This window comes from Macaca mulatta, chromosome 19 (genome assembly GCF_049350105.2).
Source record: "Macaca mulatta isolate MMU2019108-1 chromosome 19, T2T-MMU8v2.0, whole genome shotgun sequence".
Taxonomy (NCBI): domain Eukaryota; kingdom Metazoa; phylum Chordata; class Mammalia; order Primates; family Cercopithecidae; genus Macaca; species Macaca mulatta.
In genome coordinates this window covers 63,956,321-63,971,492 of record NC_133424.1, presented here as the reverse complement: position 1 = coordinate 63,971,492, position 15,172 = coordinate 63,956,321, and the positions used below count along the sequence as shown (strand labels likewise).

At 44.3% G+C, this 15,172-nt stretch overlaps 1 protein-coding gene across 19 annotated transcripts in view; it reads right to left on the bottom strand.

Moving 5' to 3' along the window:
* Positions 1-2,903: 2,903 nt before the first annotated feature.
* The window catches only part of FPR2 (formyl peptide receptor 2), a 37,015-nt gene continuing 24,746 nt past the window's right edge, over positions 2,904-15,172 (bottom strand). For 10 of the 19 annotated variants that reach the window (XM_077981146.1, XM_077981147.1, XM_077981150.1 and 7 more), the window contains exon 3: positions 2,904-4,770. In XM_077981146.1, the coding sequence (XP_077837272.1) occupies positions 3,704-4,759 (1,056 nt within the window). In that variant the 5' untranslated portion in view covers positions 4,760-4,770 and the 3' untranslated portion in view covers positions 2,904-3,703. Of the gene's footprint in view, positions 4,771-10,714; positions 10,846-13,344; positions 13,864-14,382; positions 14,531-15,172 lie in introns of those variants that run through there. The other 9 variants (XM_077981143.1, XM_077981136.1, XM_077981142.1 and 6 more) reach the window with 2 other exon arrangements.

Below are 15,172 nucleotides of genomic sequence, written 5' to 3'. Positions count from 1 at the left end.
GTGTCTTCTTTGACACGTGGGGATGATGAGGATTACAATTCAAGATGAGATCTGGGTGGGGATGGAAAGCCTAACCATATCACCCACTGAATGTAAAACACCAAGAATGAACCCTAATGGAAACTGTGGGCTTTGGATTAATGATGTATCTATGTAGGTCTAGCAACTGTGAGAAATGTATTACTCTGGTGGGGGATGTTGATAATGAGAGGAGTTGTGCATGCGTGGAGGCAGTGGGTTTATGGGAAATCTCTGTATTTTCTTCCCAATTTGCTGTGAAGCTAAAATTGCCCTAAAAAATAAACTCTAGGCCAGGCACGGTGGCTCATGCCTATAATCCTAGCACTTTAGGAGGGCAAGGCGGGAGGATTGCTTGAGCTCAGGAGTTCAAGACCAGCCTGGGTGACTTGGTGAAACCCTGTCTTTACAAAAAATACAAAAATTAGCTGGGGATGGTGGCACAAGCCTGCAATCTCAGCTACTCAAGAGGCTGAGGTGGGAGAACCACCTAAGCCTGGGAAGTCAAGGCTGCAATGAGCCGTCACTCCAGCCTAGGTGACAGAGTGAAACCCTGTCTCAATCAATCAACCAATCAATCAATAAACACTCTGCTAATAAAATAATGAGGCAGCCCCTTATGTACTAATATGATACTATTTTTGTATCTTATTGCTTGGAATTTACCCACATCTGACTGGAAGGATGACTGAGAAAATGATTATTTTAGCTAAATGAATTGCTGCCCACATTTGTTAATAAAGTAGGGGGAAGAATATTGGGTAGGCAGCTGGCAGTCTCCAGGGGAGCTTACACCTTTGGGTACTCAACATTCTCTACACTCTTCTCCCCAAACAGAAAAAGTGCTCTTGTTCTTCCTATGGGCACTATCCCCAGAGTTTTATTTTGGACTTCCAGATTCAAGATTCAAGCAAGTCTAGAAATGTTTATTGGTGGCGAATGTCCCATAAACACCAAGAATCCTCAGCTTCTGAAGACCCCAATATTCAAGGGTGCAATGGGAACTGAGAATCCACAGTGACAACTTCCAGTGAAGAAAAGAAAAATGGGGAGGATGCAGCAGGCCCTGTTCCACTGCAATTAACCAAGGCCAGTAGGAAGGAAAGTAAGACTCCTCTCTCCTGGCAGTGGAGGAAGGCTGTTAATTAGCCAATCCAGAAGCCCTAATTCTCCTGTCTCAAGGTCATACGCTGTGCTTGGTTCCTGGTTTTTCCTTCTTGCATTTTCTCCTTGTTCCTTATTTTCTTTGGCCACAACTTAGTTGGGCATTAAAGGGTATACTTTTCTTAGGAACTGGAAAGCATTTATAGGAGTCAAGAATGCAAATGAAAGCCGGGCGCGGTGGCTCAAGCCTGTAATCCTAGCACTTTGGGAGGCCGAGACGGACGCATTACAAGGTCAGGAGATCGAGACCATCCTGGCTAAAACGGTGAAACCCCATCTCTACTAAAAAATACAAAAAACTAGCCGGGCGAGGTGGCAGGCGCCTGTAGTCCCAGCTACTCGGGAGGCTGAGGCAGGAGAATGGCGTGAACCCGGGAGGCGGAGCTTGCAGTGAGCCGAGATCCGGCCACTGCACTCCAGCCTGGGCGGCAGAGCGAGACTCCGTCTCAAAAAAAAAAAAAAGAATGCAAATGAACTAAGTAAACTCTGCTTTGGAAATGTTGGAAATGCAAATAACTTTAATGGAAACAGGAGGGAAAACGAGAGGAAATGTGACTGAGTAAAAACAGTGGAGTGAGTGAGGACGCTGATAACAGGACTGCCTCATATTCGCATAGAGTTGTGTCTTTTGTTAGCGCATCCGGAAGGTATGTTCCGCACTGAAGGACCATTTCTAAGTGGTTATTTCCTGAAAGCAAAGTAAAGGGCTGAGTACTCTTGTGGGTTGATTTATTTCAAAACAAAGGCATGAGGCAACAGTTAGCCACGGTACTTTCCTTAAAGCAGAAGCTCAAAACCAGAAATTCATAAAAAAGTAAACCACATGAGAATTTCTAAATATTGTGTGCTTGAGGATGGGTGTTTACTGGACATGGTCTGGTTCGTGTAATGAGGATTGGAGATAATTTTGATTTGATATGAAAAGCTCTCACTTGACACCTAGGTGATACTATTGTTTATTGATTCATTTATTCAATGAATATTTAATGAATGTCTATTACGTATCAGACAGTATTTTACACATAGAGGATGAGGTTCAATCAGCAAACCATACACACCAAAATCCCTGACTTCAGAGAGCTTACATTTTCATTGTTTAAAAGAAATCATACCTCCAAAGGCTGTGCTCTAGGATAATAACAAGAAGAAGAAGAACAAAAATCAGAAATCAATAAATAAATAAAAGAAAGCATTTCAAGTTTCATGCTTTTTTTTTTTTCAGACAAAGTCTCACTCTTGTTCCCCAGGCTGGAGTGCAATGGCACGATCTTGGCTCACTGCAACCTCCACCTCCCGGGTTTAAACAATTCTCCTGCCTCAGCCTCCCAAGTAGCTGGAATTACAGGTGTGTACCACCATGCCTGGCTAATTTTTGTATTTTAAGTAGAACCGGGGTTTTACCATGGTGGCCAGGCTGGTCTCGAACTCCTGACCTCAGGTGATCCGCCTGCCTCAGCCTCCCAAAGTGCTGGGATTACAGGCATGAGCCACCGCGCCCGGCCAAGTTTCATACTGTTTTATAACTTTTAAACAGTTATTATACTATTTCATGCTGATGAGTTTGACAGTTTGAATGAAATGGCCAAATTCCTTAAAACTCACAGTTTACCAAAACTGACAGATAGGAAAAAACAAAAAAACAGAAGAGTCTAATGACTGTTAAAGAAAACAAACCTGTTATTAAAAATCTTCCCAGAAAGAAAACACAAGACCAAGTTGGCTTCACTGGTGAGTTTTTCTGAATATTTAATGAAGACATAACATCAGAAAACAGAATCAGAGGAATTACTTCTCAATTCCTTTTAAGAGACCATTACAAGTTTGATGTAAAACTTAGCAAGGATAGTAGAAAAAGTGAAATAACAGAACCATTTTTATATAAACATAAACACAGAAATTCTAACCAACTCTTGTGAGATATAAATATTTAAAGTATATCAGGACTAAGTGTGGTTTATTCCAGGAATTCAAGAGTAGTTTAACATTCAGAACTTAATGAACATTATTTATGATGATTTACATAAAAGAAGAAGAAGAATATGACCAACTTAATACATGTAGAAAATGCATTTGATAAAATGCAACGTCCATTCATGATGTAAGACAAAGAAACAGAAAACTCTTAGCAAACTAAAAATAGAAGAAAACTTCCATAGTCTGATTTTTTTAAATAGCTATAAAAAAAACCTACAGCAAACATTCTACTTTGTACTTTAAAGTCTTCCCCTTATTATGAGCTATCTCATCTAAGTCTTACAAATCCCCACCACTCTTTCTCTTCTCTTTCCCACCTCCACTTACCTGGGTATAGGCAGAAGTCAAAAAACCAAAAATAACACTAATATTATAGTAGCCTGACTGTCTATTTCTTAGCCCCAAATCGGGGACACAAAAGCATTTTTCCTGAATAAATACTTGAACTGTGCATCCTTGAATGCCTCAATATGACTCAAAGGTAGATCAAGCTGGAACTGGCATTAGGGTAGGATCAACAGAACTCAAAATAACCCTGACCCCATCCTCACATTGCCTGTAACTCAGTCTCTGCAGGAGGTGAAGCAGAACTGGCAGCCGTGTCATTGGTTGGGGCTGAGTCCTCAGACAGGGCCCTCTCCAGACTGGTGGGCAGGGAGTGGATCAGTCTCTCTCGGAAGTCCTGGCCCACAAAGACATACAGCATGGGGTTGAGGCAGCTGTTGAAGAAGGCGAGGGAGCTCGTTGGGTTAACCAGGATATTAATGATTTTGTACTTGCCCTCGAACAATATCTCTTTGAGCCAAACAGTGCTCAGAAGGGCAACCAGTTGAAAGGGGAACCAACAAATGAAGAAAGAAGCCACCACAGCAGTGAGGACCCGTAAGGGACGGCTGGATTTAATCATGCCCTTTTTGTGGATCTTGGCTGCAATGAGCCCATAGCAGATGGCAACAATGGACATCGGCATGCTAAAGCCAATGACAAACCGGATAATCCCTCTGGCTGTCAGCATGGTAATGGCTACATTCTTCCTCTTCTCAGGGGTGTCACCCCAGGATGCAAAGTTGAAAGTACAGTACGTGTCCCCATTTGGAATAGTTACTGTAGTCAAAAAGAGGAAAACTGGCAAGGTAAGGACTAGGGCAAGAATCCAAGGTCCGATGATCACCTTCATGGCCAGACTCACGGTGCGGTGGTTCTGGGCCCAGACTGGGTGCAGGACACAAATGCAGCGGTCCAGTGCAATGAAACCAATCAAGAAGACACTTCCAAAGAGGTTGATGTCCACCACGATGTGAATTAACTTACACAGGAACCAGCCAAAAGGCCATTTTTCTCCCATGGCCATAGAGACAATGAGGAATGGTAATGTGGCCGTGAAAGAAAAGTCAGCCAGGGCCAGGTTCAGGTAACAGATGGTGGTGACTGTGCGTGTCATCCGGAATCCAGCCACCCAGATCACAAGCCCATTGCCCAGGACCCCGAGGACAAAGGTGACCCCAAGCACCACCAATGGGAGGATCTGCAGAACAGTGTAGCCAGCAGACTCATAGGACGCTTCTTCATGCTCATTCAGAGGAGTGGAGAGGTTGGTTTCCATCTTGCCCGCACCTGAAACATTCCAACAATGGCCATTTCTCAGCTGTGGAACCATCTTACAGCATCTGTATTTATAGCTCACATCAACTTCCACTAAATCTCCCACTCCTGCCAGGAGACCCACTCTATCTACTAAGCCTTGTTGACAATGGTGCTATGGAATTGGCATTCTCTTGGATGCTCCTTTGGGAAGGGATAGTCCTCCATATTCCCATCATTATCAATATGCACTTCACTTATCGGGCTGATCACTTCACCAAGAGGATTACAAGGCTCTGTCCACCAGCAAAAATACTGATCTTATGTTGTACGGACAACGGAAAATCGAGCATAGGCAGCCTCAGCATTGTGAGGAAGGCGTAAGACTCAGAGTCAGAAGGTTCACATCTGTGTCTCCCATCACTCAATGCAAACATGCTGGCAAGCTCTGCAACCTCTTTCAGCCCCAGGTTCTTCCAGTCTCCCAACTCCTGACCCTCACAGATGTGAGAACCCTTGACCTATTGCTTCGCTAGTACTCAAGATAAAGTTGAAGGGTTTAGCTTGAGGTTATTGTTGAAGAGAATCTTGAGAAGTCACTGGTAATATGTAGTAGTATGTTATATCCTGAGGATTCTGCACTAGAGGAAGTCAGCAAAGAGAGTTCTATCTCTACTTTCTACCCTCTGCTTTTTCCTGTCCCTGCTTGATGTGGAGCTCATCTCTGTTTGGAATGCAAATAATCAGTACCGATTTGTATAGCTTTGGTGTCTGTGGGATACAGACTATGAGAATAATAAGCCATATTAATACTTATAATAGAGACTATGCATTGTGTTAATTACTACATATGGGATCCAGTTTGGCTTATGTAATAGCTGTGTAATATTCATTACTTCTAGTTTTCATTAGAAGAAATTAAAGCTCAGGGCAATTGTGAAATGTGTTGAAGGTCACTTAGGTAGTAGATAATAGATTAAGGACTTCAGTTCAGCTTGGTCTGACTTCCAAACCCTTACTCTTGACAGATATTGCTGGTTGCCCACCCAGCAACTGTTCCCCATTCTTCTCTGCCCAAAAAACCACAATCGTGTGTTTAGTTACTCACCCTGAAGAGAAGGTGTCCTTTCTCCATGTTGGGAGTAAATCTTGACTAGTTTAATTAGCACTAACGAGAATTCCTTTTACTTTGCAAGGGATTGCTTTAGCAGTGGACATGTGACTGAGTTGTGGACAATAACATTGTAAGAATATAACCTGCAGAACTTCTCAGATCAAGTTTTGTTGTTTTTTTTTTTTCTTTTAAGAACAAAAATCCAAAACATGTAGTGCCTGCCTCTGGTCTGGGTCACATCTGTAATTTTTGTATCCAATTCAACACAAAGTCCCATGCCACTTGAGCACATTTTCTTGTTTTTTTTTTTTTTTGTTTGTTTTTTTTCCTTGAAACAGAGTCTTGCTCTGTGGCCCAGTCTGGAGTGCAGTGGCAGGATCTTGGCTCACTACAAGCTCCGCCTCCTGGGTTCATGCCATTCTCCTGCCTCAGCCTCCTGAGTAGCTGGGACTACAGGTGCCCGCCACCATTTCCGGCTAATTTTTTGTATATTTTTTTTTAGTAGAGACGGGGTTTCACCATGTTAGCCAGGATGGTCTCGATCTCCTGACCTCGTGATCTGCCCGCCTCGGCCTCCCAAAGTGCTGGGATTACAGGCGTGAGCCACCGCGCCCAGCCCACTTGAGCACATTTTCTTATGCTGTGGTCTGTGGACTTTACCAGAAACATCCAGGCTGCCTGTTAAAATTGTATTCATTATCCTTAGCAAACTAATACAGGAACAGAAAACCAAATACCACATGTTCTCACTTATAAATGAGAGGTAAATGATGAGAACACATGGACGCAAAGAGGAAAACACTGGGGCCTACCAGAAGGTGGAGGGTGGGAAGAGGGACAGGATCAGGAAAAATAAGTAGTGGGTATTAGGCTTAATACCTCAGTGATGAAATAATCTGTACAATAAACCACCAGGATACAAGTTTACCTATATAACAAACCTGCACATAAACCCCTGAACTTACAATGAAAATGAAAAACAATTATATCCATAAATCTCACTCTAGAATCTGTTTGTGTAAAAGTCAGGATGATTTATTATGGCCATGAGAATTTGAGAATCATCTCAGACTGGGCTATTCAGCATCTTTAAGAGAAATAGCAATTCCCTAGCACTTGTTCATATCTAATGCTCATAACATTGTGAAACAGCCGTCACATCCGAGGGAATTCGTGGCCTGGGGACTCCTGTAGTTTTTCAGCATCATGCCCAGCCAGTCAGTGGAGGCAGCAAGATATGGAAACCAAGATGAACAACTCCAGAGCCACTGCCTTTGCATACGGAAGTCCTGCCTTTGAAAGGGGTCCCCCAAGATTACTAGGATAGGGCTATGCCCCAGTCTGATGATTTTTAGCCTTCTTCCTTTCACTGATTTCCTTCTTTTCCTCCTGCTATTATCAGTGAGTTTCACTGAGGTCTTCTTCCATGGGACATTATTTAATGTAGCTCAGGGTTTCTCAACCTTGGCACCATTGACATGTGGGTCTGGGTAATTCTTTGTTGTGGCGGACCGTTCTGGACACAGTAGGATGTTTAGCAGCACCCCTGGCCTCTATCCACAGATACCAGTAGCAACTCCTTCTCCAGAAATGACAATCAACAGGTTCCATAAACATTGTCAAAGGTCCCCTCAGAGGCAAAGTCACCCCCAACTGAGAGTCACTGTTATAAAGAATACTGGGCTCGGCCGGGTGCAGTGGCTCACGCCAGTAACCCCAACACTTTGGGAGGCCAAGGAGGGCAGATTGCCTGAGGTCAGGAGTTCCAGACCACCCTGGGCAATATGGTGAAGCCCCGTCTCTACTGAAAATACAAAATATTAGCCGGGCCTGGTGGCTCGCGCCTGTAGTCCCAGCTACTTGGGAGGCTGAGGCAGGAGAATCACTTGAACCCGGGAGGCGGAGGTTGCAGTGAGCCGTGCCACTGCACTCCAGCCTGGGAGACAGAGCGAGACTCTGTCTTAAAAAAAAAAAATACTGGACTCTGGAGTCAGCTAGATCTCTCTTCTAATCTCATCTGTGATGTCTCCTCACTATGAGTTCTTAGTGATATCTCTTTAAGCCTCAGTTTTCTGCTCTGCAGAACGAGGACAATTTTATGGTGAAGTCTAACTTTCGGGTGAAGATTAAGTGAGAATAGACATGGAAATCTTTTAGGCTAGACTGAGTACATCTATGACAAATGGGAACTCTTGGCCCTCACCAGGCTGTGTGCTGTGTCCTGGGGCTCAATCCATTATGAAGCTCAAGGTCAGGACAAGAACGATGCTCAGAGCAATAGTTGCTTCTACGTATGAACATTACCCACACGCCAAGAGCTCCTTTAGCCCTAACGACGCCTCTCACAGGATGTGTGGATGGGCTGTGTTAATATTTGTAAGCACTGAGCACACCCTGAGACACGGTGAATATTGACTAATCTTAGTGATATTAGGTTGGTGCAAAAGTAACTGCGGCTTTTGCCATTGAAAATAATAGCAAAAACAGCAATTACTTTTGCAGCAACCTAATAATTAGTATAACCATTGTACAGACAAGGAAGTTAAGATGGGCTTAGATGGGCTATGTTAATTGTTCAACGTTCCCAGGTAGAAAGAGGTAGAGCCAGAATTGGAGCTCAGCCAGATTGATTACAACAGAATTGTGCTGTTAACCCTTTTCCACCCCATAGTTCCTCAACAGACTCAGATTTTCTCTATCCACCCTCCAAACATTCTATGAGGCACTTAGAAGACATGATCTATCCATAATCTCAAATTCATTTTAAAATGTTGATACAGGCTGGGCGTGGTGGCTCACACCTGTAATCCTAGCACTTTGGGAGGCCAAGACAGGTGGATCACTTGAGGTCACGAGTTCGAAACCAGCCTGGCCAACATGGTGAAACCCTGTCTCTACTAAAAATATGAAAATTAGCTGGGCATGGTGGCGGGTGCCTATAATCCCAGCTACTTGGGGGGCTGAGGCAGGAGAATCACTTGAGTCCGGGAGGTAGAGGTTGCAGTGAGCCCAGATTGTGCCACTGTACTCCAGCCTGGGCAAAAGAGCGAGACTCCGTCTCAAAACAACAACAACAAAAAATGTTGATACAACAAGGAAGGATGATTATGAAATGACAGGTGGGGACAGATTAACAAGGCAAAAATTGCAAAGTTTTGGGTCCACCCTAGTTGTAACATAAGGAGAAGAACCGTGAACCACAGGTGATACCTGTACTGATTATGAGGGCTACTATTTGGTGAGTCCTTAATATGTGCCAGTCACTGTATATTTTATCATCTCTGATTACAACATCCTTGCTTTGGGACAAGTGCCGTCCTTGCATAATATGTAGGAAAGTACAGCTCAGAGAGGGGAAGTGACTTGCACGATTATTGAGGGTTGCAATTGAATTTATGACCATAGATGTCAAATGAAAACTCAGCAGTTCCTCATTAGGTTACTCTACTTCTCCAGCGCGCTTGCTATCCCACACCTTAATTATTTCAGTCCTGCTTTCTCCAAAAAATACCTCATTTACTGTGTTTTTCCCACTCCCAGCAGATGCCGTTGACTGACATTATAATGAGAAAATGGTAATAACTAGATGTGAAATTTTCAACCTTTTCTCCCCTGACCCTCAGTCTACCTGCCCCTGTCACTGTGAATAAAGACTTCTTGTTCTTTCCAATAATTTCCCTCCCTACATGGGCCGGGGATGCCCTCTCACCTTCCCACAAACCTTCCCCCTGCATTTGTCCTTTCCATTTTCTGCCAAAACCAAACCCTCAAGATTTTATTTCTACTAGATCATTCTCACTATGACATAAACATTATCCTATCCCCTCCCTATAAAAAGAAACTATTCTTGGCTGGGTGCAGTGGCTCACACCTGTGATCCCACCATTTAGGGAGGTTGAGGCGAGTGGATCACTTGAGGCCAGGAGTTTGAGACCAGACTGGCCAACATGGTGAAATCCCATCTCTACTAAAAATACAAAAATTAGCCGGGTGTGGTGGTGCACACTTGTAATCCCAGCTATTTGGGAGGCTGAGGCAGGAAGACCTCTTGAACCCTTGAAGGTGGAAGTTGCAGTGAGCTGCCCTCCAGCATGGGCGACAGTGAGTCTGTCTCAAAAACAAACAAACAAATAAAACAAAACAAAACAAAAACAAAATAAAAACCACCCCCAAAAAACAACTGTTGGGAGCAAGCCCCCCCCAAAAACTGGCCATAAACAAAATCTCTGCAGCACTATGGCATGTCCATAATGGCCCTAATGCCCAAGCTGGAAAGTTGTGGGTTTATGGGAATGAGGACAAGGAACACCTGGCCCCCGTAGGGCGGAAAACCGTTTAAGGCATTCTTAAGCCACAAGCAATTAGCATGAGCGAACTGTGTCTTAACGGGGTGTTCCTGCTGCAGTTAACTAGCCCAACCTATTCATTTAATTCAGCCCATCCCTTCGTTTCCCATAAGGGATACTTTTAGTTAATTTAGTATCTATAGAAACAATGCTAATGACTGGTTTGCTGTTAATAAATATGTGAGTAAATCTCTGCTCGGGGCTCTCAGCTCTGAAGGCTGTGAGACCCCTGATTCCCTACTTCACACCTCTATACTTCTGTGTGTGTGTCTTTAATTCCTCTAGCGCTGCTGGGTTAGGATCTCCCCGACCAAGCTGGTCTGGGCAAACAACCAAAAAGATCCTTGGACTATATTCCTCTCCGGTGTTAACCCTATTTCTCCTAAGAGAATTCTTTCTGTGAAAAGAATTTGCAGCCAGATTTTGGAAGGAGTTGTCTGTGTTTGCTCCCTTAGACTCCTTGCTTCACTTTTTCTCCTGAATCCAGTCTGTATTGACTCCAGTCCTTAGCACTGACCCATGGTGCATTTTCCTGAGGATGCTTATGACCTCAAGGCTGCAAATGCAGTGGCTGCAAATCCATCTTGGTTCTTATCTCAATATCTTCGTGATGTAGAACCCATTGGATCTCTTCCTTCTCCTTAAATCACGTTTTTCCTGTGCCATGAGATGATAAATGTACACACAACACACTTTCACTTGCCTTTAAATCTCAGTTGGCCATCTCTTTTCAGTCCCCTTTGCTAGTATTTTCTGCTCTAAGTTTGACTCTAAATTTAGGAGTAGCCTGCAGCTTTTACTTGTTCCCCACCTCTTTTATCTCTATATAGTCTTTCTACAGGTGATGTTATCCAGTTTCAGGGCTTAAAATATCATGCTGTCTTTTCATCTAAATTATCAGCCTTGGCTTCTCTCTGGTGCTCCAGTCTGATATAACCTCTCCCCACAGGAGTCCCGTAGACACTCCAAACCTAACGTGGCTCAACCAAACAGTTGATTGTCTCATCCTCCCAAACCTGCCACTCTTCCAATATTTTGTGTCTATTTGAGTTTAAACATTCAGTTGTTAAAGCTTCCAAACTAGAACTTATTTTTCATTTTCCTTTCTCTCACCACAATGCCATCCAAGTCCTATTAATTCTATCTGCAGAACCTGCTGAATGCACAACCAGAGCCATCTCCATCTCCACAACCTGTGTCCATGGTCCTGTCAGGCAGGAATGTTTGCACCAACTTTGCAAATAGCTTGTTCCTGGTCCTGCTTTTCCCTGCCCTACAATCCAATCTCCAGAAGAAAACCAAATGAGCTTTTTAAAAGTTCAGAAAGGGCCAGGCACAGTGGCTCACTCCTGTAATCCCAGCACTTTGGGAGTTTGAGGCAGGCAGGTCACCGGAGGTAGGGAGTTCGAGACCAACCTGGCCAACATGAAGAAACCCCATCTCTACTAAAAATACAAAAGTAACCGGGCGTGGTAGCACATGCCTGTAATTCCAGCTGCTTGGAGGCTGAGGCAGGAGAATCGCTTGCACGAGGGAGGCGGAGATTGCAGTGAGCCCAGATTGTGCCATTGCACTCTAGCTTGGGCAAAAAGAGCAAAACTCTGTCTCAAAAAGAAAAAAAAAAAAAAAAAACGCCCAATAAGGGCCAGCATGGTGACATGCCTCCCAGAACTTTGGGAGGCCAAGGTGGGTGGATCACCTGAGGTCAGGGGTTCGAAACCAACCTGCCCAACATGATGAAACCCCAACATGATGAAACCCCAACATGATGAAACCCCATCTCTACTAAAAATACAAAAAGTAGCTGGGCGTGATGGTGGGAGCCTGTAATCCCAGGTACCCGGGAGGCTGAGGCAGGAGAATCGCTTGACCCTGAGAGGCAGAGTTTGCAGTGAGCCGAGATTGCACTACTGCACTTCAGCCTGGACGACAGAGCAGACTCTGTCTCAAAAAAAAAAAAAAGTCCAATAAAATGGTGATGTTATTTTTTCTTTTTTTTTTTTTTTTGAGATGGAGTCTCGCTCTGTCGCCCAGGCTGGAGTGCAGTGGCCGGATCTCAGCTCACTGCAAGCTCTGCCTCCCAGATTCACGCCATTCTCCTGCCTCAGCCTCCCAAGTAGCTGGGACTACAGGCGCCGCCACCTCGCCCGGCTAGTTTTTTGTGTTTTTTAGTAGAGACAGGGTTTCACCATGTTAGCCAGGATGGTCTCGATCTCCTGACCTCGTGATGCGCCCGTCTCGGCCTCCCAAAGTGCTTGGATTACAGGCTTGAGCCACCGCGCCCGGCCTGTGATGTTATTTTCAACACCTTCCAATGGCTTCCAAACTTCTAACTTACCCTTATCTTAAGTTCCCTCAAGCACCCCTGGACCTACCCTGTGCATCCCTCAGATCTCATCTCTGCACTCTCGTGGGGCACACTGTGCTCCACCCACAGCAGACTCTGATTCCTTGAACATGTGACTCATTGTCATCTCAGGGCTTCTGCCTTCTCTGTTCCTTCTGCCTACCATGCTCTTCCTCTTAAGCTTCTCACACCTGGCTCCTTCACATGTTTATTTATTTATCTTTGAGGTAGAGTTTCACTCTTCTCGCCCAGGCTGAAGTGCAATGGCGCAATCTTGGCTCACTGCAACCTCCGCCTCCTGGATTCAAGCGATTCTCCTGCCTCAGCCTCCTGAGTAGCTGGGATTACAGGCTCCCACCACTACGCCCGGCTATTTTTTGTTGTTGTCGTTTTCTGTATTTTTAGTAGAGACGGGGTAATGCAAGCCCTAAATGCTAGCCACACACGTGACTTACAACTTTCTAGTAGCCATATTAAAAAAATAAAATCACTGGGGGAAATTAATTATAATAATATGTTTCATTTAACCCCACAAATAAAAAAAAATCATTGGAACATGTAACCAAAATTAAAGTTATTAACGAGATAAGTTGTATTATTTTGATCATACTAGTGATTAAACTGCACTAAGTATATTTCACACCTAAGCACATTTCAGATCAAGATAGAAACATAAGCACTCAAAAGTTGCCTGCGGCAAGTGGATACTCCATTAACAGCACTGCTCTAGAATTTAGGAGGTGTTTGCCAGAGAACAGGAGTTCCAACGATAAATTTTAAATTGTCAGTCCCCAACTTACCAGCAGCTAAGCTCCTCTTCCTGTGTGTTTCTTGGCTTCCTGTGGAGTAACACAAGCTCTAAGGGCTTTTACAGAGACTACTGAATGACGGGGGAGGGACAATGGAGCTGGAACCAATCCCCTAACAGAAACTCAGGATATCTTATAATTTTCAGAAGACACCTTGGGTATGTTGTTAGTGGAATCTTCTTGGAAACCTATGTGTCTGAATGTTCCTTCATCTCTAGCTTTCTGTGAGAGACTAGAGTTAATGCTTCCAAATGTCAAGGGTCAAGGAACCTGAATGTCCAGCCCTTCCTTCTTCAGTTTCACGAAAATGAAAGAAACAATTACTGAAGTGAGAAGAGTTTCAGCCATGTATTAAAGCCCAAATATGATAGTTAAGTCAAACTCAATTCTCGACTTATGCAGTCCTTCTGGCATCAAATGTGTGGGTCTGTTCCATATCAAGCAATTCTCCAATTCTCTGGGGACGCCACTGGGTATCTCACAATTCAATTCAGCTCTGACGCTGTCCACCTGGAGTTAGTGTCAGATCCCACAAGTTAAAGGGTTTACTCTCCCAAGACTGTCCTCACTTCAGACACCAATTCAAGTCCCAGGTGGCCACCTGTACTTCTGACTGACTGGCTGTAAATCGGGGGTGGGGGGATGTTTATAACCCCTTCCTCTGTTTTGATAATTTGTTAGAATGGTTCACAGAACTAAAGAAGGCACATTACTGGCCGGGCGCTGTGGCTGTCACCTGTAATCCTAGCACTTTGGGAGGCCGAGGTGGGTGGATCACTTGAGGTCAGGAGTTCAAAACCATCCTGGCCAACATAGTGAAACCCCACCTCTACTAAAAATACAAAAAAAAAGTTAGCTGGGCATGGTGGTAGGCACCTGTAATCCCAACTACTTGGGAGGCTGAGGCGGCAGAATCACTTGAACCCAGGAGGCAGAGGTTACAGTGAGCCGAGATTGCGCCACTGAAATCCAGCCTGGGCGACAGAGCGAGACTCCGTCCAAAAAAAAGAAAAGAAGAAGGCACATAACCTACAGTTACTCATTTGCTCTCAATGGAGTTCACATATCAAGAAATAGGAGGTGGTAGATATTGTATAGGTGCAGGTCTCTAAAGAGGTGCTTCCTTGCTGGCTGCTGGAGACATAGAGATCAATCAGGCATGGGCTCTGCGGACCACCTGAATAGAGGGGTGAGAATGCAGTGCTTAGTTACAATAGGGTGGGAGTATGTAGTGATAGGCAGATGCCTGGCTCCTTGTGGGATCCCCTAAAAAGGAACAACTAACTCAGATTCACGGATCTAGAGTCAATATCCGGAGGAGGGAACATCTAGGCTGAGTGTTAAAGACTCAGATAAAGGAGAAAAAATAATGCATTCTAGTCAGAGGGGAGTAAAAACACCCAGGAAAGGGGTCACAAAGAAGCAGGTTACTTTTGGTTACTGGAGCAGAGATGATGAGAGAGACAGCAATGAGCATTAAGTTTGTAATTAAAATTGCAGAGGCAATTTCTTGGATGGTCTTGAATGCTACAAAAAGAACTTGGAATTTCTCTTTAAGAACACGAAAAGCTTATGAAAAGAGGAGAGTGACTAGTCAGATGTATGCTTCCAAAAAACATTGTTCTAGAGTCCTCCTGCAAAGGGATGGCTCTGAGAATGTTCCCAGTTGGAGGCAGAGATCTTAAAGGGTAAGAAGTTGCCAGAGATCAAGGTGAACTTGTCGAATAGTTGCCTGTGCTGGAGTAGTGTGCTAGAGAGGAGGGGTAGTTTAGGGAGCGATTTCCAGGCTTGGTAGACTGTGCTTGGAGACCAAATGGTT